At 49.6% G+C, this 17,208-nt stretch overlaps 1 protein-coding gene across 4 annotated transcripts; it reads left to right on the top strand.

Moving 5' to 3' along the window:
• The first annotated feature begins 35 nt into the window (after positions 1-35).
• TYW3 (tRNA-yW synthesizing protein 3 homolog) lies at positions 36-16,221 on the top strand. 4 transcript variants are annotated; one of them, XM_084757675.1, is made up of 6 exons: positions 36-214; positions 2,431-2,511; positions 4,472-4,570; positions 7,683-7,754; positions 10,171-10,304; positions 15,778-16,221. In XM_084757675.1, the coding sequence occupies exons 1-6, from the start codon at positions 41-43 to the stop codon at positions 15,989-15,991; spliced, it is 774 nt and encodes a 257-aa protein (XP_084613801.1). In that variant the 5' UTR covers positions 36-40; the 3' UTR covers positions 15,992-16,221. The 4 variants fall into 4 exon arrangements, with proteins under 4 accessions (XP_084613801.1, XP_084613803.1, XP_084613802.1 ...); XM_084757677.1 differs by lacking the exon at positions 2,431-2,511; XM_084757676.1 differs by lacking the exon at positions 7,683-7,754.
• Positions 16,222-17,208: the final 987 nt, after the last annotated feature.

The following is a 17,208-nucleotide window of genomic DNA, read 5'->3' as shown; positions in this document are numbered from 1 at the left end:
TTCCCAAAGCCCCGGGGTTGCCGGCTCCGAAATCGTTCGCATGGACCGCAGCGCGGAGTTCGGCCGCTGGAAGACGCAGAGCCTGAGCAAGGCGGACCTCAGCCGGAAAGGCAGCGTGGACGAGGGCGCGGCGGAGGTTGTGGAGCTCCTGAATTCGCGGGACGAGTTTTTCACCACCAGCTCCTGCGCAGGCCGCATCCTCCTCCTGGAAGGGGTGAGGCCGTGCGGGGCGCGACCTCGGTTGCCTGGGCTTCCCAGGCGCTGTCTGTCATCCTCCCGGGCCCTTGACAGTCGGTGCTGTGGTGCCAACAACCCCCCCGCCCCCAAGTGATGGTGACCTAGTTAAGTGGCAACAGCTAGAAAATTAGGTTTGCGGGACGCTAGAGGAATTTAGTCTCACGCCCATCCTCCCTTGAACAGCGCTTACCTGTCGCTTGTCGCTACATACGCTTGGGCTCGGAAGGTTAAGGGGTCCCTGCCTCCTCCTAGTGGCCCACTCCATTATTGCAGCCCTGGCCGCCTGTTTTGCCAACAGGACTTGGAGAAGATGGCCAAAGCTTCAGGCTCAGCACGCTAGCCAATTATAGGAAGTATTGACTGTTAGGAAATTTACATTCCGTCATCCTCTTCCTGTCACAGGAACTGTAGATAACTAGGCATTTGTTGCATAGGGCTTTGTGTGGACGAAATAGGATCGTTTATTTCCAGCATTTTTCTTGCCTGGCCCACACCACTACTCATTAAAAGTTGGCTAGTGTTCATTTTATTACTGTTATTGTATCTAGAGCATCGAAGACTGTACATGCATGGGCGCGGTTTTTAGGTCCAGCTTCGTTAATCGTTTATTGAAGTCTCATATCTACAAGGCCTGTTCATGTTTGCATTCCGTCACTCGAGGTCCCAGCACAGGCTGTTCACAAGCTAGCTGGTTACACACACACACACACACACACACACACACACACACACACACACACACACACACACATACACATATGCCTTTTAAATCAGGATTTTCTTGGCTAAACATCTATGCCAGAACTTTGTGGCACATTTCTTACTTCAGGAAACCCAAATTTACATTGTGCTGTGTCCTTCAATGCTCTCCTCATTTTAACTGATTGCCACATTGAACTAGCCTCTATTTGACCTTTAGTTACCTTTTTCTCCTCCTGGTCTTCATCCATGAGTGGCAGTGCTAAGAGCTGAACTTACGCCTCACATGTGCTCAGCAGAGACTCTACCCCTGAGTAATCTCTCCAGCCGCCCCTGCTGTTTTTAACCTTCAAAAACAGGGTCTGTCGAAGTTCTGTGGGCTGGCCTTGAACACATTCCATAGAGCAAGGAGGCCTTGAACCTGGGATCCTAGCTGTTCTCCTGCAAGGCTTCCCCTATATCCACATACCTGAGGCATGAGTCCCCAAGCGCCAATCTTCTCCTGGATACGCAGAGATGCAGACAGGCACAGCACCCACTCAGTACTGGCTGTTCACTCCGAACTGTCTCAGGATCTCTCTGAACCTCTTAGTTTATGTATCTAATTCTTCGATGGTATTTACTGTTACTCTGTCTTATTGGGAAAGAAGGAAACATGAAAACTCAGGATACGAGAAACAAAGGTAAAACAGAGAGAGCTGGTCCCAAATCATGGTGTTGGATTCTGTGAATGTGTTAAGGATAACCACTCTTTTGGCTCCGACGTCTGTGGCAGCCAGCACAAGGCCAAATACAAGTTAGTAAAATCTCATATGGAAACCAGTCCTTCCAGGGGCATGCTTCCAAGGCCGGTGGCGGAGTCCTCCAGAGCCGCTGATGCAGTCATCTCCCTGCATGTGTTTTCTTGCTTTCACTTTCCAGTGTCCAAGGAAAGGAGTTGTATTTAGCTGTTACAATTTGCAGATAAACAGGCTCAGTCACACTGGTCCCAGCTTCTTCGCACATACAGTCTAATATAGAGATCACAAGGTGTTTCCATAGTGATGAGGAAACTGTTCACAAGAGTGCCCATCACAGGCATCAGCACATGCAGGGCTTATGCACTATGCAGGCTGTTCTACAGAAGGTGTCCCCTCGGAGGCTGCTAGCATGAAAGCCCCTCATTGTCCTTTTCTGCTAGCAAACACACGGCCAGACAGGCATGTGACCCCATGGTACATGTGCTCAGCAGCATTCGTGAGGCCTTGGCTTTCATCCCCAGCACCACACAAGCACAGAAGAAAACAAAAGACATGGCTGTGTTTCTGAAGAAACTTGAGTACTTTTACCATTCAAGTCCTGAGTCACTGAGTTGATTTTTCTTGTAGGTTATCTTAACCCAGAATGTATTATTTTCAGTAATTTTTATGAATACTGATTTAAGAATGCTTATCATATTATATAATGCAATGTGCTTATTTTGTTAAATGGTATATTTAAATTGTCTGTTTTTAGAGCACAAATGGTTCTGGGGTTCAGAAACAGCACTGTTGCTGGCTACTGGTCACACACAAACCTTGTGTAAAAGATGATGTGGTAAGTTTTAATATTTAAAAAGTAAACTTTAAATATCCAGTTTAGAAATGTGTGGGAAGAATACAATATTCCCTTCCTTGTGTAATTGTAATGACTGGAAATTATGAAGCTGAGAAGGCTACAGCAGCCCCGTTGGGTAGTCAGGAGTGATGGAGCAGAAGTGCCCATGCGCCTGCAGCTCAGCACAGCACCCTCTCAGTAGCGGAGAGTTTGGGCACTCAGCACATCGCATCCAAGTCTTTCATTTTAGTTCTATTATTTAATAGCTTCGCATGTAGAGTAAATTATACAAGAGGAAGGGGACTCGCCCTCTCTCCATGGCCACCTTCAGGCCGTCCTTTTCCAGGTCAGCTCTGGACACTCTCACAGCTGTGCTCAGCTGTCTGCAGTGTCAGGTGAGCATGGGAAGTCTGTGTTAGCAGGACCTTCCTTCCTGGTCCTAGAAGCCCAGTCCCAGCCTGTGCAGAAAAGATGAAAGGACAGAGGTGAGAGCGAGGCTTGGCTGGGTCGGGTGTTTTATGTGGAGGGCTCCCTCTGTCTGTGTTTCTGGGAACAGGCTGTGTGTTCCTGCTGCCTGCACTTGCTCTGTAGCAGCGAGGGGGCACTGCCAGCAATCCAAGCAGAAAAAGACTTCCTTTTCCCCACGTTCATGGACGAGGTGCTTCATGCTATGTGAGCTGCTTTTGCCATTAGGTAGCACAGCCAGGCAGTGCAGGCTTCTGATTGATAGGGAGAGTGGAGAATGACAGCGTTGTGATCGACAGTTCACTAAAATCAATGGCGTGAAGGTGGAAGGGTGCTGCCCACGAGTGCCAGGCCGACAGAAATGTGAAGTTTTGCTCAGTTATAGTACTGTGTGTCTACCATGTACCTGTTTATTCTGTACTATGAGGGCAAGCAAGGCCAGAAGGCTACTCAGGAAAGAGACTGGCTCATAACTTGGAGTCGCTAAGAACAAACAGCACATGCCAGGCTCCCACCGTATAACGTTTACTTAGAGCAGGAACAAGGTGGGAAAAGATCCAGGCTCTGGCATGGAAAGGGCAGCACACCCATCCCCTTGTGGGGCACCAGGCTCCCTGCGTGATAACACTGCAGTGTGGCTGAGGAGGACATTGTGGGGAGCAGACTCCCTGTGTGATAAGACTGCAGTGCGGCTGAGGAGAACTTTGTGGGGCAGTGTCCGCTTTGTCCTTCAATTACGGGACCCAATGCTGCCCCTGTGGCACCTGCACAATAGATACAGCATTCAAGGAAGCTGCTGTGTGCCCAGTACGGAGGGAGCAGGGGAGAACTGACCGTCTCTAAGTTCTCCGTGTGCTGCCTGGGCTCCGTCCTGCATGCAGCACGCAGTTCCTCTGCGCACAGTGAGGAGGCATCAGGCCCAGCTGAGGCCTTCATGTCCATGCCTCTGTCTCAGGCATGTAGCCAGCTCCGGGTGCCAGCGTTATGTACTACATGCCGTGAAGAGCAGCCTGTTGAGGGCTCACATCAGTGCTTTACTGTTGTTGGCAAAGGCACAGCTGGAAAGGGTGCAGAAGGCTTAGATTCACGGGAAGACGAGAAATCAAATATTTTAAGAAATAAGCAATAGTGCTGATGAGGTAGCTCGGTGGATAAAGACATTTGCTGTCAGGCCTGATGACCTTAGTTGATCTCTCTGTGGTAAAAGGAGAGAGCCAAGGCAACCGTGTCCTTTGACCTCAGTAGACTCCATAGCACACATGTCTCACTGTACCCGAAAAAATAAGTACATGTAAGAAAAATTTTAAACAAAATAAGCAAATCATAATGTGCTTAATAAAAGAATGCCAAGAAGGCTGAAGAAACAGGTATTACAGACAGCGTGTGCTTAGTGAGAGGCAGTCTCTAGGAAAGCAGAAGGTGGGTGGGTGGGAGGAAGCGGATTGACAGGAAAGAGCAGGGCAGCCGTGCCTCATGCTGACCTTTGCTCCCTCAGATGGCAGCTCTGAAGGGCACGACCAGTGATGCTGTTTTGAAGTTTGAACCATTTATCCTCCATGTGCAATGCCGGACACTGCAGGACGCACAGCTCCTGGTAAGACTCTGTGCCTCTGTGGGTAGGATTTACTTTAAGCTGTAAGCCACCGTTTAAGTGATTTGACAGTGCCTTATTCAGCTAATGCTTTGATTTAATGGTTGGTTGTTCTAGCTATTTATGTCACGTGTTAGGGCCCGGGACTCCTGTTTATCTCTGGGAAAGTAAAACACATCCCACGCATGGCTGCTGTCTTCCTCAGCACCTTGCATGTGGAGTCACCCGTCTATGTCTGGTTTTCTGACTGAGTTTTAAAAGGGAACCCTGTGGGCTGCATGTCGGAGGTCTACCTGTCATTTCACACCTTTTACTTGCTGACATGCAGAGTTGTTTCATTACAAGTATAATTTAGTGAGAGCATTCCCCATGTGTCACAGAGCATCTGGGTAGAACTATGTGTGAGCACCTTGCTCACAATCTTCTCTGAAAGTTCCTGATGCTAAGACTGAAAAAGAATTCAAAGAGTTAGGCCTGAAGCTGGGAAACAACAGTTTCTAACCCCAGCAGATTGGAATGTTCCTAAGTCAGAGTTTCTGCGATCAGAAAGGGCTTAGTGTGTTCACAGAGCAGAAGGAGCAGAGCATGGAGGGCAGTAGGACAGGAGGACAGGCGGGGAGAGGGAGGGAGCCAGAAATCTCAGGCCTGTAGGCCACAATGAAATGGTCACATTGCTTTTTCAGCTAAAGGCTAGTTGCCGTGTGTAGGCAGGACCCAGCAATAGTGGCCTCTGTGGATGCGGTGGAACAGCCTGAGATGACACCAAAGAACATGAGAGGGTGACAGTCAAATTTGTTTCAGCTCCTGGATTAACAGAAAGATGCTGTCGGGGATCAGACAGCCTGTGAAGGAGAGAAGGAGTAAGTCTCAGGTCACGCCTTAGCACCTGAGTGCCAGGAGACGTCTTCAAGAGGGCAGTGCAAGAAGTCAGTCCTGTGGGGATTGAGCTGCCGTACCAGAGACCAAGTGTCTGGATGGAAGGCATGCATTTTAGTCTGTATGCCTGTCTGTCAGGGACACCACAATAATATAACACATAGGGAATATTTAAAACAAAAGATTTTTTTTCCTGTGCTGGAAGTCAAAAGGTCATGGGTCAGCAGGTTGGTTTCTCCTGAGACATCTCTGTGTGCCTTACAGACAGCCACATCTCCCCCTTGTCCTCTCATGGCCTTTGCTCTTTGAACGCACACCACTGGCGTCTCTTATAGGGACATTAGCCCTGTTGCTTCAGTCCCCACCTGATGACCCCATTCAACATTACCAACATAAAATCCTTTCTGAAATGTTGTCCATGGGGTCAGCACATCACTGACGCCTTAAAGGCCAGCTCAACTCTTAACACCAAAACGAGGTTGTTTGTGTAGACACCTGCCCCAGGGTGTAGACTGGACTGAGGCTACACAGTGGAGAGGTGCCAATGTCTACCATTTAAAGCCATGCACCCAAAAGCATCTCTGTGGGAAAGTGAAGGGAAACTGAAGACCTTCGAAGTGCCTTCACAGCGTGCTCCGCAGCCTCTGACTTTGTTTCCCCTCGAGTTGGATCTGTCTTCTTCTCATCTCACTGCTGAGCTAACTGCCAGAGCTGCTGAGTCTACCTCCCCATTTCCATGCCAGGTCCAGCTGCCATCGCCAATCGCAGTGGTGCCCGGTGCACTCTCCTGGCCCAGAGCTGCGGTAGGGGTCTAACACGCAGTGCAGGGTGCAGTAGAGCCACAGACTTCCAGGAGTCTACTCAGTGCTGCCCAGCCTTTCGAGTACTAGAGAAAAGTAGAAAAGGCCGTGTTGTCTCTCCAGAGTTTGTATGTATTCCAGGGGAAGGAGACAAGCAGTAAGAAGACACACAGTTTCCCATCGGCTATTGAGGGCATGGTCAGGGCACTGTGCTGTAGAGCAATAGGAGGCGCACAAACAGGCAGCTGGGAAGCCTCCCTGAGAAGACAGCACCGAATGGGAACAAGACAGCTGAGAAACCAGCACAGAGGAGGCCAGACAGAGCGAAAGGCCTGAAAGGCAGAAACACAGAGACCGCTGTCAAGAAAGGCTTTTGAGTATTTGGAGAACAAAAAGGAAGCCAGATGAAACTGGAAAAGAAGGCAGGAACTCAGTCATGTAGAAAGTTCTACCTTGTGGTGTAGTCTTTGGACTCCCTGTGGCTGGCCTGTAGGGAGGGCTAAAGAGCAGGGATGAAAACAGACTCCTACAGAAGTCCATGAGGGTTGTTGGGACTTGAACAGCCTGAGAGAAGAGAGCCAGGTGAATGCAGGGATTATATGTGGGGTAGAGGGGTGAAACGCTGAGGCAAGCTCTGTTTGGAGCCTGAGACATTGGATGGATGGTGGTTCCCTATGTCAAGCCTGGCTGAGTGAGAAATGGGTTTTTAGAACAGAGTCCACTGTGGACGAGTGATCTGAACTGGAACTGGGACTCATCAACACAATCATACACAACGCACATGGTACCCGACCCAGGGAACTGATGACATCTCAAAAGGAGAGCATCTCTAGCAAATTCTCAATGCTGTGCTTCTGACATGTGAAGCCGATTGTGCCTTGTATGTCTGTTCTTTGTACCCCAGAATACTCTGGTAGCATCCCTAGCTGAACTACCCCTTGTGCATCAACGTCAACACCACTACCACCACCCTCTAATTGTGACAGCCTGGTGACCACCAGAATCTCCTGTCACTGCACAGTGCCCCTGAAGGACAAAACCATACCAAGTCAAGAACTGCCGAGCTGAGGGAAGGCCTGTGCCCTTTAGAGGCCAGTGAGATGCCTGAGCGTCTCCATAAGTCCAGCATGTTCAGCCCATCAGTGCTTGTCCCGTAACATGTCACGGCTTTCTTTTGGAATGGAAGGGATGCTGAGCGAACTTCGTTCTTCCTTAGGGAAGGCACTATTTGTCTAAAGCTTGCTTCTGTCTGACATCTTCTTTAGTTCACCATCATTGCTTTTACCTCTCGTGACATTTCCAAACCTGCTCTTGGGGTACGTGTGACAGGCATGGCCCACACAGCCAAACGCACTTACCTGTTCCTGCCACTTATGGGACATACCTGCGGGTCTGGCTAGTTGGCATACGAGAACCCAGGGTGTCGTGTTTTCTTACAGCATTCAGTAGCAGTTGACTCTGGCTTCAGGAACTCCGGCATCACCGTGGGAAAGCGAGGGAAGACCATGCTGGTAAGGTGCCATCAGCGGGAAAGTTCTGACTGACATGCTCTAGGTCGCTGGACCATCTGCTAGCACTCCTGCCTTTCCCTGCCGCCTTCTCGGAGTGCCTTCCTGTCTTCTGCTCCCCAGACTGTCGGTGGCAGGCTGCTCCCTAGACAGGAAGTCCAGGCTTCTGGTTTCTACCTGAGGCCCTGTTTTATGCTGTCCCCTCTACTAACTTTGAGCCTAGTTCCTTGCTCTCCTAGCCTCATCCTGAGTCATGAAGGGATGATGGAATGAATAAGTGTGGCTGGGCCATGTAGAGACTCTCACAGGCATCAAGTCATTCGTACTGATACCTCCTGACCTCAGCTGTACTTTATAACCTGTGTGAGCTCCTCAGTGCTTTGGTCTCTGTTGTCGGCTCAGAGGTCTAGCAGACTGCTCTCCTTGAGCCAAGTCCAGCCCCTGGGGAGCCTCTACCCTCTGATCAGCGATTGGATGCAACTTGTTTTATCTCACTGCATCAAAATTCAGTAGTAACAGATACTGCATGATCTGCAAAATCAAGGACATTTGTTATCTGTCTCTTCATAGAGAAAATTAGGCAGCCATCAGTCTAGATGGTCCCAAGGTCCTTAAATCCTACATCCTTTCCTGGCCAACCCTGCCCGTGGTGATTTTGCCTGATTCTGATATCCCCTGGTGTTTGCTGTTTGCACAGCACATACTGTATTTCAAGTGTCAGATTCCCGCTGGTCTAGCTCCCTCGACTTTCTGTTTTTAACACATAGCCCATTACCTGAGTAGAGGTGGCTTACAGAGCACTTGGGAAGCATGGCTAAACAATCAGTCAAAGCCTTCCCTCCACATGTCTGCTCCAAGGGGAAGCACAGACAGTCCTCTGCCTCTCCCTGGGTCCTCTGCCCCTCCCTCGGTCCCCTGCCCCTCCCTCGGTCCTCTGCCCCTCCCTCGGTCCCCTGCCCCTCCCTCGGTCCCCTGCCCCTCCCTCGGTCCCCTGCCCCTCCCTCGGTCCCCTGCCCCTCCCTCGGTCCCCTGCCCCTCCCTCGGTCCCCTGCCCCTCCCTCGGTCCCCTGCCCCTCCCTCGGTCCCCTGCCCCTCCCTCGGTCCCCTGCCCCTCCCTCGGTCCCTTGCCCTTACCTCGGTCCCCTGCCCCTCCCTCAGTCCTCTGCCTCTCCCTCCCCTTGTTCCATTCAGCCATTGGTCAGATCATATATGTATGCCTCTGCCAGCCAGGCCTGCGCCCTGTGCCTGAGCCAGCAGTCAGCGTCCATTTCCTTATCTGTAAGATCATCTCAGATGGGATACTGACAGGTCTTGTCTAGGCTGTCCAGCTCCAGCCAGTATTGTCAGAATCTCTACTTTATGATGGTGTAGGCTCCCAAGCTTTTCTCTGATACTCAGCATGTGTGTGTGTGTGTATGTGTGTGTGTGTGTGTGTGTGTATGTGTGCGCGCACATGTATGTGTATGTGTACTGGGTATGTGTTGTTTCTGTGTGTGTGCACGTGCATGGGTATGTGTTTGTGTACCTGGTATGTTTGGGTGTAGGTGTGTATGTACATGCATGTGTGTGTGTACCAGGTATGTGTTGTGTATGAGTGCGTGCACCAGCCATGTAGAACTGTACTACCACTGCTCTGGCTAGTACCTCCACTCTCAGTTTTGATGTCTGATGAAATTATCCTTGTCCCTGGAAGTTCTACTCAAACACTGGCTTTGGTGTGGGTCTGAGCCCCAGACTTGAAAAGGACATCTGTCATGTTAGTGGTATTTTTCATGCCTCTGTGTGTGTGTGTGTGTGTGTGTGTGTGTGTGTGTGTGTGCATGGCTGCGTATGCTGCTTCTGTGGTAATGCCCAGGTTGCACTGTTATTCTGTCTGGCTGTTTATGAGCTCTCGGAGTCAGGGACCAGGCTGCATTCCCTTTGGGCTGTCTCAGCCACAGGGATGCTCCATAAAAATCCAGTATGTGAGTTTCTATTCTCAGTACAACTGGGGTTCACAGGGCGTTCGCTGCCATGCTGGTCCTCTGCCCACTCAGGGCTGTGCTACACGTCTCCTCAGACTCAGCTCCAGCAGATGCTTGAAGAGACTCAGGCTTGTCCTTGCGGCCTCTGTTGATGTTTCATTTAACTTGTGAGCCAAAGCGTGCCAGGCCGTAGTGGGATGGACACTGTACAAAGCTACTGAGCTCTCTGACACCGTCTGCCTCTCTGAAACAGATGTGTAGCATCTTTCTCAAGAAGAAGCTGTCCGTGATATGAAGGCTGTTTCATCTCCTTTGTTGGGCTTGAGCTCGGCTAATCGAACCCAGGGCCCACCTGCCGTAATGGATGTTAACTGTGCCAGCTGAGCCCGGACTGCGACCTGCCTCATTCCGGTCAGAGGCTCTGTTCTTCATGCCTCCACTGCTGTCTGTTCTAGGCTGTCCGGAGTACACATGGACTGGAAGTTCCATTAAGCCATAAGGGAAAACTGATGGTGACAGAGGAATATATTGAGTTCCTGTTAATGATAGCAAATAAGAAAATGGAGGAGAACAAGAGAAGAATTGGAAGGTACCGTTAATTATTTATTCCCATGCTATTCATATGCTTACGCCATTTTTAAAAATGAGGCCACATATTCTTTTAAGCTTATAATCCCAGCTGCTTGTGTAATCTTAGCCCTCGTGTGGAGAAGAGGCCGATGGTGAGGTCATCATGGGTTATCGCGTACATGATGATGGGCTCTCGGAGATGGCCAAGGGAGGCTGGGCAGACACAGCTAGCTGTGTGGCCACCAGGAACACTGCTGAAGAGAGTCCAGTGGCTGTGAGAACAGAGGTTCAAGGGAAGTTGTGCACATTGCCCTGGACATCAGTCTTATCTGTCTGAGTTGCCGGGCTAGGTCAGCACCCAGCTGTTGGGACAAATCTGGAGGTGCCTTGTTGGCCAACTGGGAAGGAAATTAGGCCATAATTCACATATTTATACTCTCCTTCCTCCACTGTACCTCCTGGCAAATGCACTAGCACACAGTTCCCTTTTAACAGAGTAAATACTGTAAGTGCTGCCTTCCATGTGTGCACATAGTGCTGCTGAAGTCATCTAAGCAAGCTGTATCCGTGTGTGTGTGTGTGTGTGTGTGTGTGTGTGTGTGTGTGCGCGCGCGCGCGCGCGCGCGCAGGGGCACATGCATCCCAATCCTAAAGCACACTGTTGTGGAGTCAGATGACAGCTTTGTGAATTGCATTGGTGTCAGTGATCAAGGTCAGGCCGTCAGGCTTGTGCGGCAAGTGCTTCTGCCCACTGAGCCTCACTGTTGTGCATTTCTAACTTACAGAGTGATGGACATTTTTATATAGTTTCTATCCGCCCCCCCCCGCCCTCACCCTTTTGGCAATCTCACATTGTGTCACTGCCTAAATATCTTTTCAGTCAGTCATTTTTATTCCATCTTCATTGCTTCGCTCTTTATTCAAGACCTGAGTAGCAGCCCCTCAAGCTGGTCTCAGAGTAGGATGCAGACAAGAAAGCGGACTCTCGTCTAAGTGGATCTCTGCCTGAAACCTGTAGCTTCCTAGCGATGTCCAACTGCAGCTAAGAGAAAAGGCCCGGGCTCAACCCTGAGCCCACCAAATCACTCTGCCTAGTTCTACCAGGTCACTGTAGACTGATTGTGTCACCTCTGACCTGGGGAATGCTACCTCAGAGAACAGGTGCTCAGCTCCTTCAACAGCACGCACCGTGTGGTGGGCCTCCCTACGGGCTCTGGGCTCTCAGAACAGGGGAGCCCTTCCTCTTTGTCACTCCTGACCCTGAGCCTAGAATTCTTAGAACCAATGATGCCTCCCCTGGGAAGCTGTGCGACCTGACCCAGGTCATTTCTTATGCACAGCGGCCGCACAGCACCGCAGCAGACACATCCTGGTTTAGGGAAATTGATCGTAAACCTTGGCCACAAAGTGTGGATGTTCTAACCAAAGTGAAGCTTTCAGGAAAGCAGCTGGCACCGCTCCTGCCTGGCTGCTACCGGACTGCAGACGTGAGCCGCACGGACACTCACTGCCACCTCCACATCTCTCCCTGCCAGGGTTACCCCACTGGGGCTGTTTGTGGGAGGAGTATGGGAAGCAGCAGCTCAATTTCTTTATTTTCTGCCCTGAATTTCAACAAGATTATAAATATAGCCCAAGATCAACTAACTATACACCTGGTGAAGCTAATTGAGCCACGCTCACCAACCACAAAATCAAATTACGACTTAAACCCAGTGACTCAAAAATGTGTTTTGAGATGATAGTCTGCATGCCCCTATCAAGAGAGCAGGCTCATCACAGAAAATCAGGGAAAAATTAAAGATGGGGGAAAGTGTCTTAAGATCCTGATTACAAGACTGCGTGTGGATTCAGAGAGTGTGCGCACATTAACGCTCCTCTGGGAGCTGTCTGCATCAGCGAGATACATGCACAGAACTTCTGTTCCTATGATAGCAAAGGCTTTAGGCACGAGGCTGAGTACAGGGGGCACACCTCACATGGACCAGGTTCATGAGTGTGAGTACAGGGGGCACACCTCAGATGGACCAGGTTCATGAGGGTGAACACAGGGAGGCACACCTCACATGGACCAGGTTCATGAGGGTGAATACAGGGAGCACACCTCACATGGATCAAGTTCATGAGGGTGAATACAGGGGGCACACCTCACATGGACCAGGTTCATGAGGGTGAATACAGGGGACCACACCTCACATGGACCAGGTTCATGAGTGTGAATACAGGGGGCACACCTCACATGGACCAAGTTCATGAGGGTGAATACAGGGGGCCACACCTCACATGGACCAGGTTCATGAGTGTGAATACAGGGGACCACACCTCACATGGACCAGGTTCATGAGTGTGAATACAGGGGGCACACCTCACATGGACCAAGTTCATGAGTGTGAATACAGGGGGCACACCTCACATGGACCAGGTTCATGAGGGTGAATACAGGGGACCACACCTCACATGGACCAGGTTCATAAGTGTGAATACAGGGGGCACACCTCACATGGACCAAGTTCATGAGGGTGAATACAGGGGGCCACACCTCACATGGACCAGGTTCATGAGTGTGAATACAGGGGGCACACCTGACATGGACCAGGTTCATGAGTGTGAGTACAGGGGCACACCTCACATGGACCAGGTTCATAAGTGTGAACACAGGGAGGCACACCTCACATGGACCAGGTTCATGAGGGTGAATACAGGGGGCCACACCTCACATGGACCAGGTTCATGAGTGTGAGTACAGGGGCACACCTCACATGGACCAGGTTCATGAGTGTGAACACAGGGAGGCACACCTCACATGGACCAGGTTCATGAGGGTAAATACAGGGGGCACACCTCACATGGACCAGGTTCATGGTTCAGACAGCAGACAGAATTGGGAAATCTTAGCCCAACAAACAATACCTCATCAACCACAGACAGCTTAGCAGCATAGCAATTCAAGTTAAGAGTTAAAGTACTTAAAAATATTTGTAGTCCACATATCGTGCACACTTTTAATCCCAGCAAACAGGGAAGCAGAGGCGTGTGGATCGCTGTGAGTTCCAGGCCATCCTGGTCTACACAGAGAAACTCTGTCTCGAAAAACCAAAACAAAAAAAAATTGCATGTAGGTATTATATGTGTGTATATGTATATGTAGGTGTGATGTATGTATGTATTGCATATGCACATGTGTATAGGTGTACAAACGTGTTGGTATCATGCATGAGTGTCTAGTCACATGTGTGCACATGTGTGTGAGAATGGTATATGTGTATATGGTATATAGTGTGTGCACATGTGTACAGGTGTATGTTTGTGTGATGTGTGTGCATATGTGTATATATACACATATATATATGTGGTATCTGTACATGTGTGCAAGTGTGCCTATGTATATGAAGTCCTGTGTCCTGCCTTGTCACTCTTCACCTTATCCTCTTGACACAGGGCTCCTCACTAAACCTGGTGCTGGGATGGTGGCAGAAAGTCTTAGCAGCCCCTGTCTCTCCTCTCACAGAGCTGTGGCCACGGCCTCGCAGACCACTCACGAGCCTTTTATATGGGTGCTGGGATCTGGAGTTGGTCCTGATGCTTATTCAGCAAGCACTGTGACCCACTGAGCCATCTCCTCAAACTCTAAAATATTTTTAATAGTTGAAGGTCACGTTCATGTTTGTAGAAAATGCCTGCATCTGTGGGTAGTGACTCAGCCAAGGGAACAGCAGAGACCCCACAGCATCTGGAGCCAGGCAGGACAGCCCTGGGAGCGTGGCCTGCTTTGTAAAGAGCCAGTTTGGAGCCTGAAAGAGACAGGGACTGACAGAAATCATAGATACTTCATACATAATGATTTCCAGGTGGAAAACTTTGAAGCTTGTAGGTCGGCCTCTGTCTACAAGAGGAAGGGCTTCTCTGCCTGCTAATACGAGGTCAGGACCTGGATCGGATGAAGCCATGTAGCACTGAGTAGAAAGAAATTAACCTTGTTCTTCTTTTCATCAACTGTGTAATAAAATATTAAATAAAAGAGAATAAAGGGCTGAATATATTGGCATATAATGTTGTTACGAATAAAGAAATGAGAAAGGCAGAGTGACTGAGTCTGTTTCTAGTGGTTGATCTTTTCATACATTTTACTGTGGTAAAATATGTGTAACAGACCTTTCCCATCTTAACCAATGCATCACATACAGTCACATCATTAGTGACCATCACCACCATCCCTCTCCAGAGCCTTCATCATCCTGACAGAAACTGCACCCTCTGAACACCCCATTCTGTGTGTGTGAATTTGATTCTGGCTACCTGTTGCAGTGAAGTTATGCAGTTTGTCCTGTTATGGAGTGCTGTTGTGTACTCTGCCGTGATGGGGGGCGGGGGCACTGAACCCCCTTATGCATGCACCACAGGCAGCCTACCACTGAGCTGTGCTCCCTGACCAGCTGCTGCACCTGAGGGCTCAGCTGTCCTGCAGCATGCATCAGTCACTTTTATAAACTGGTAACGTTCCAATCCCTTGTTTGGTTTCCCTGTCACTGTTGATGAACAGCTGCGTTGCTGACACCTTCCACGTGTGGGGACGCCACTCTGAGGATCGCTCTTCAGACACACACCCAGCTCCCACTTCCGGGTCCCTTGGCTGTGTACTCAGAACTAGAGGAGCATGGCCCATCTACATTTAACTTCCGGAGAGCCACTGCCTCACTCGAGAGCTGCACAGCTTGCATTGTCTCAGCCCTGAGAAGTCAGAGCTCTGTCCTTGCAGACAGCAGGAGGGTAGTATGAGGCAGCCCTCTGTAGAGGCTCAGCGTGTGCGCTGTGGCTTCAGTGGTGGTCAGCGTGTGCGCTCTCTGTTGACGGTCTACCTGTCGTCCTTACACATGTCTGTTCAAGGCTCTTGTCCAGGCTTTACTTAAATCGTCCTGCATCTCAGGATGCTGGATGTTCAACAGGTGTGCGGTCGGCAGACCCTGTCCATGGTCTGGGGTGTCTTTCTCGGTGTCAGCAGTGCCTTTAGGGCGGAAGTGTTTTAGATTGTTGTGAAGCTTTCCCTCTGGTTCTCTTTTGTTGTCTGTTCTGATGTTGAGCCTCAGAAGGCAATCATGTGTGCACTGCGAATCTGGCCAGTGAGTGGTGAGCAGTGCGAGATGGTCTTAGAGTCACTGGGCTCCCGTGGGCGGGCTGCTAATTCACTGGTGTGGTTAGAAGTATGGCTAATGGGAGCCTCCAGTACGGCCTGGGCTGGGTCTTATGCGAAGATCCTGTGATGGGGAAGCTGAACCATAGAAGGAAAGCGGCATACAGAGACGGAAACAGCAGTCAGTTGACTAGAAATGGGCGGCTGGGTGACCGGCTTCACTTGGTGCTGTTCATAAAGAGCAGTGATGAATGCGAAGGTTAAGACAGGACATTGTCATACTTAAAAAATAGATCAGTCCTGGCGTGTTTCAGTCATTCCTTACAGAATACTCATATATGTAACTGCAGTTAATTCTTCACAGGTTTTATAGCTGCCTACAACATGCTATGGAAAGAGAGGCCATTTCAAACCCATGTTCCAGGATCAAAGAGAAAAATAATCCACGTTTTACTCACAAGAATGAAAGGAACCAAGGAAACCAGCATGACCTTCCCGCTACTCAAGACAGTGAAAAGGAGCTCGCAGAGGACGGCGGCCTGGAACTCACAGCCACGCTCTTCCAGGGAGATGACTAAGTCCTGGCACGGTGTCGCGTCTGGTACGGGAAGAGGCTGCTCTTTACAAGAGCGTCACGGTTTGCCGAGCGCATCCACCCCTCAGGAGCCATGAGTTAACTTCTCTCTGTTTTAGAGAAACATAGATGTGAATGGCTTTTCAGCATAGCGTTGTGTACGTTTGCTCTCTGAAGACTGCTCTTGTAAACACATTCGGAGGCACTCTACAAATAAACTCAGAGCCTCCCGGTGGTCTGTTTGTGTGAAATAGGAAAATCAGGATGAATTCCCTTCTGAGGGAGCCTCAGCAGCCTGAGTGTTTGAGTGGGAACTATGGGGACAGAGACCTCACCCCAGTTGCCAGCTTTTTAAGGAAAAGGTCAGAGTTTGCATTTCTTGCCATGGACAAGTTTGTCCTCCCCCATTGGCCTTGTGGATAAAGCTAACTGATACACATTCTGGCATTTTGTTCAGGGAAATACATGAGCCTTTTTTCTACTTTGTCTCTCATCACCAGAGTTTGATACTGGCAGCGTCTGAGCTTTGTCTAAGCTTGCTTGGGAATAATCCCCAACATGCAGACACCCCAGAAAAGCAGAGCACATGACCTGTGACGACTTGAAGGGTTGGAAGCCCCAGGCTCGAGTTCTGATGTCAGAGCTCCTGTAGCAGATGAGTTACATTCCCTGGGTTCCCAGTTCTTCTGCACAAATTCTAGCACCTGCTGTTTTCACACTTCAGGGTTGAGTGGACCAAAGAGAACATATGAGCATGGACCAGTAGTGGTCCATTGCAGCATTATCAGTTATGTTAATTGACAACACAGGTGACATCATACGGTTGCAGCATCATGGGAGCAGAGAGCATCTCTAGCTTTGGCACTGGGAGCTTGAGGCAGCTATCATATTGTATCCTATTGCAGTTATTTTACCAGTATGGCCTAATAATGTTTATTATTACACCTATAATTATTATTACAGCAGTATTTTCTAACCTGCTACCAATCAATCAAGACACAGACACCTGTTATATTTTTAAATAGCCTAGTTAACCCAGGGCAGAGCAGATATTAATCTCCTAAACTACTTCCCATAGTGGGGCAAGTATGAAGTACCTGTCCCAATCCCATGCCATCTGTTTCTAATAATTTCTATCAAATTACCACCCATCCATAAGCCCAAACACTTGCTAATTATCATCATCTGGGCCAAGTCTCCATCCACACCAGCCATGTATTT

This window comes from Acomys minous, assembly GCF_964271855.1.
Source record: "Acomys minous genome assembly, chromosome: 14".
Lineage (NCBI taxonomy): Eukaryota > Metazoa > Chordata > Mammalia > Rodentia > Muridae > Acomys > Acomys minous.
This window is presented reverse-complemented; position numbering and strand designations above follow the sequence as displayed.

Excerpts from the sequence above, each read along its gene's own strand:
- TYW3 (XM_084757675.1), top strand. The coding sequence starts at position 41 with ATGGACCGCAGCGCGGAGTTCGGCCGCTGGAAGACGCAGAGCCTGAGC. Across the intron at positions 215-2,430 it reads GCATCCTCCTCCTGGAAGGG|AGCACAAATGGTTCTGGGGT; the intron begins GTGAGGCCGTGC and ends GTCTGTTTTTAG. Across the intron at positions 7,755-10,170 it reads AGCGAGGGAAGACCATGCTG|GCTGTCCGGAGTACACATGG; the intron begins GTAAGGTGCCAT and ends TGTCTGTTCTAG.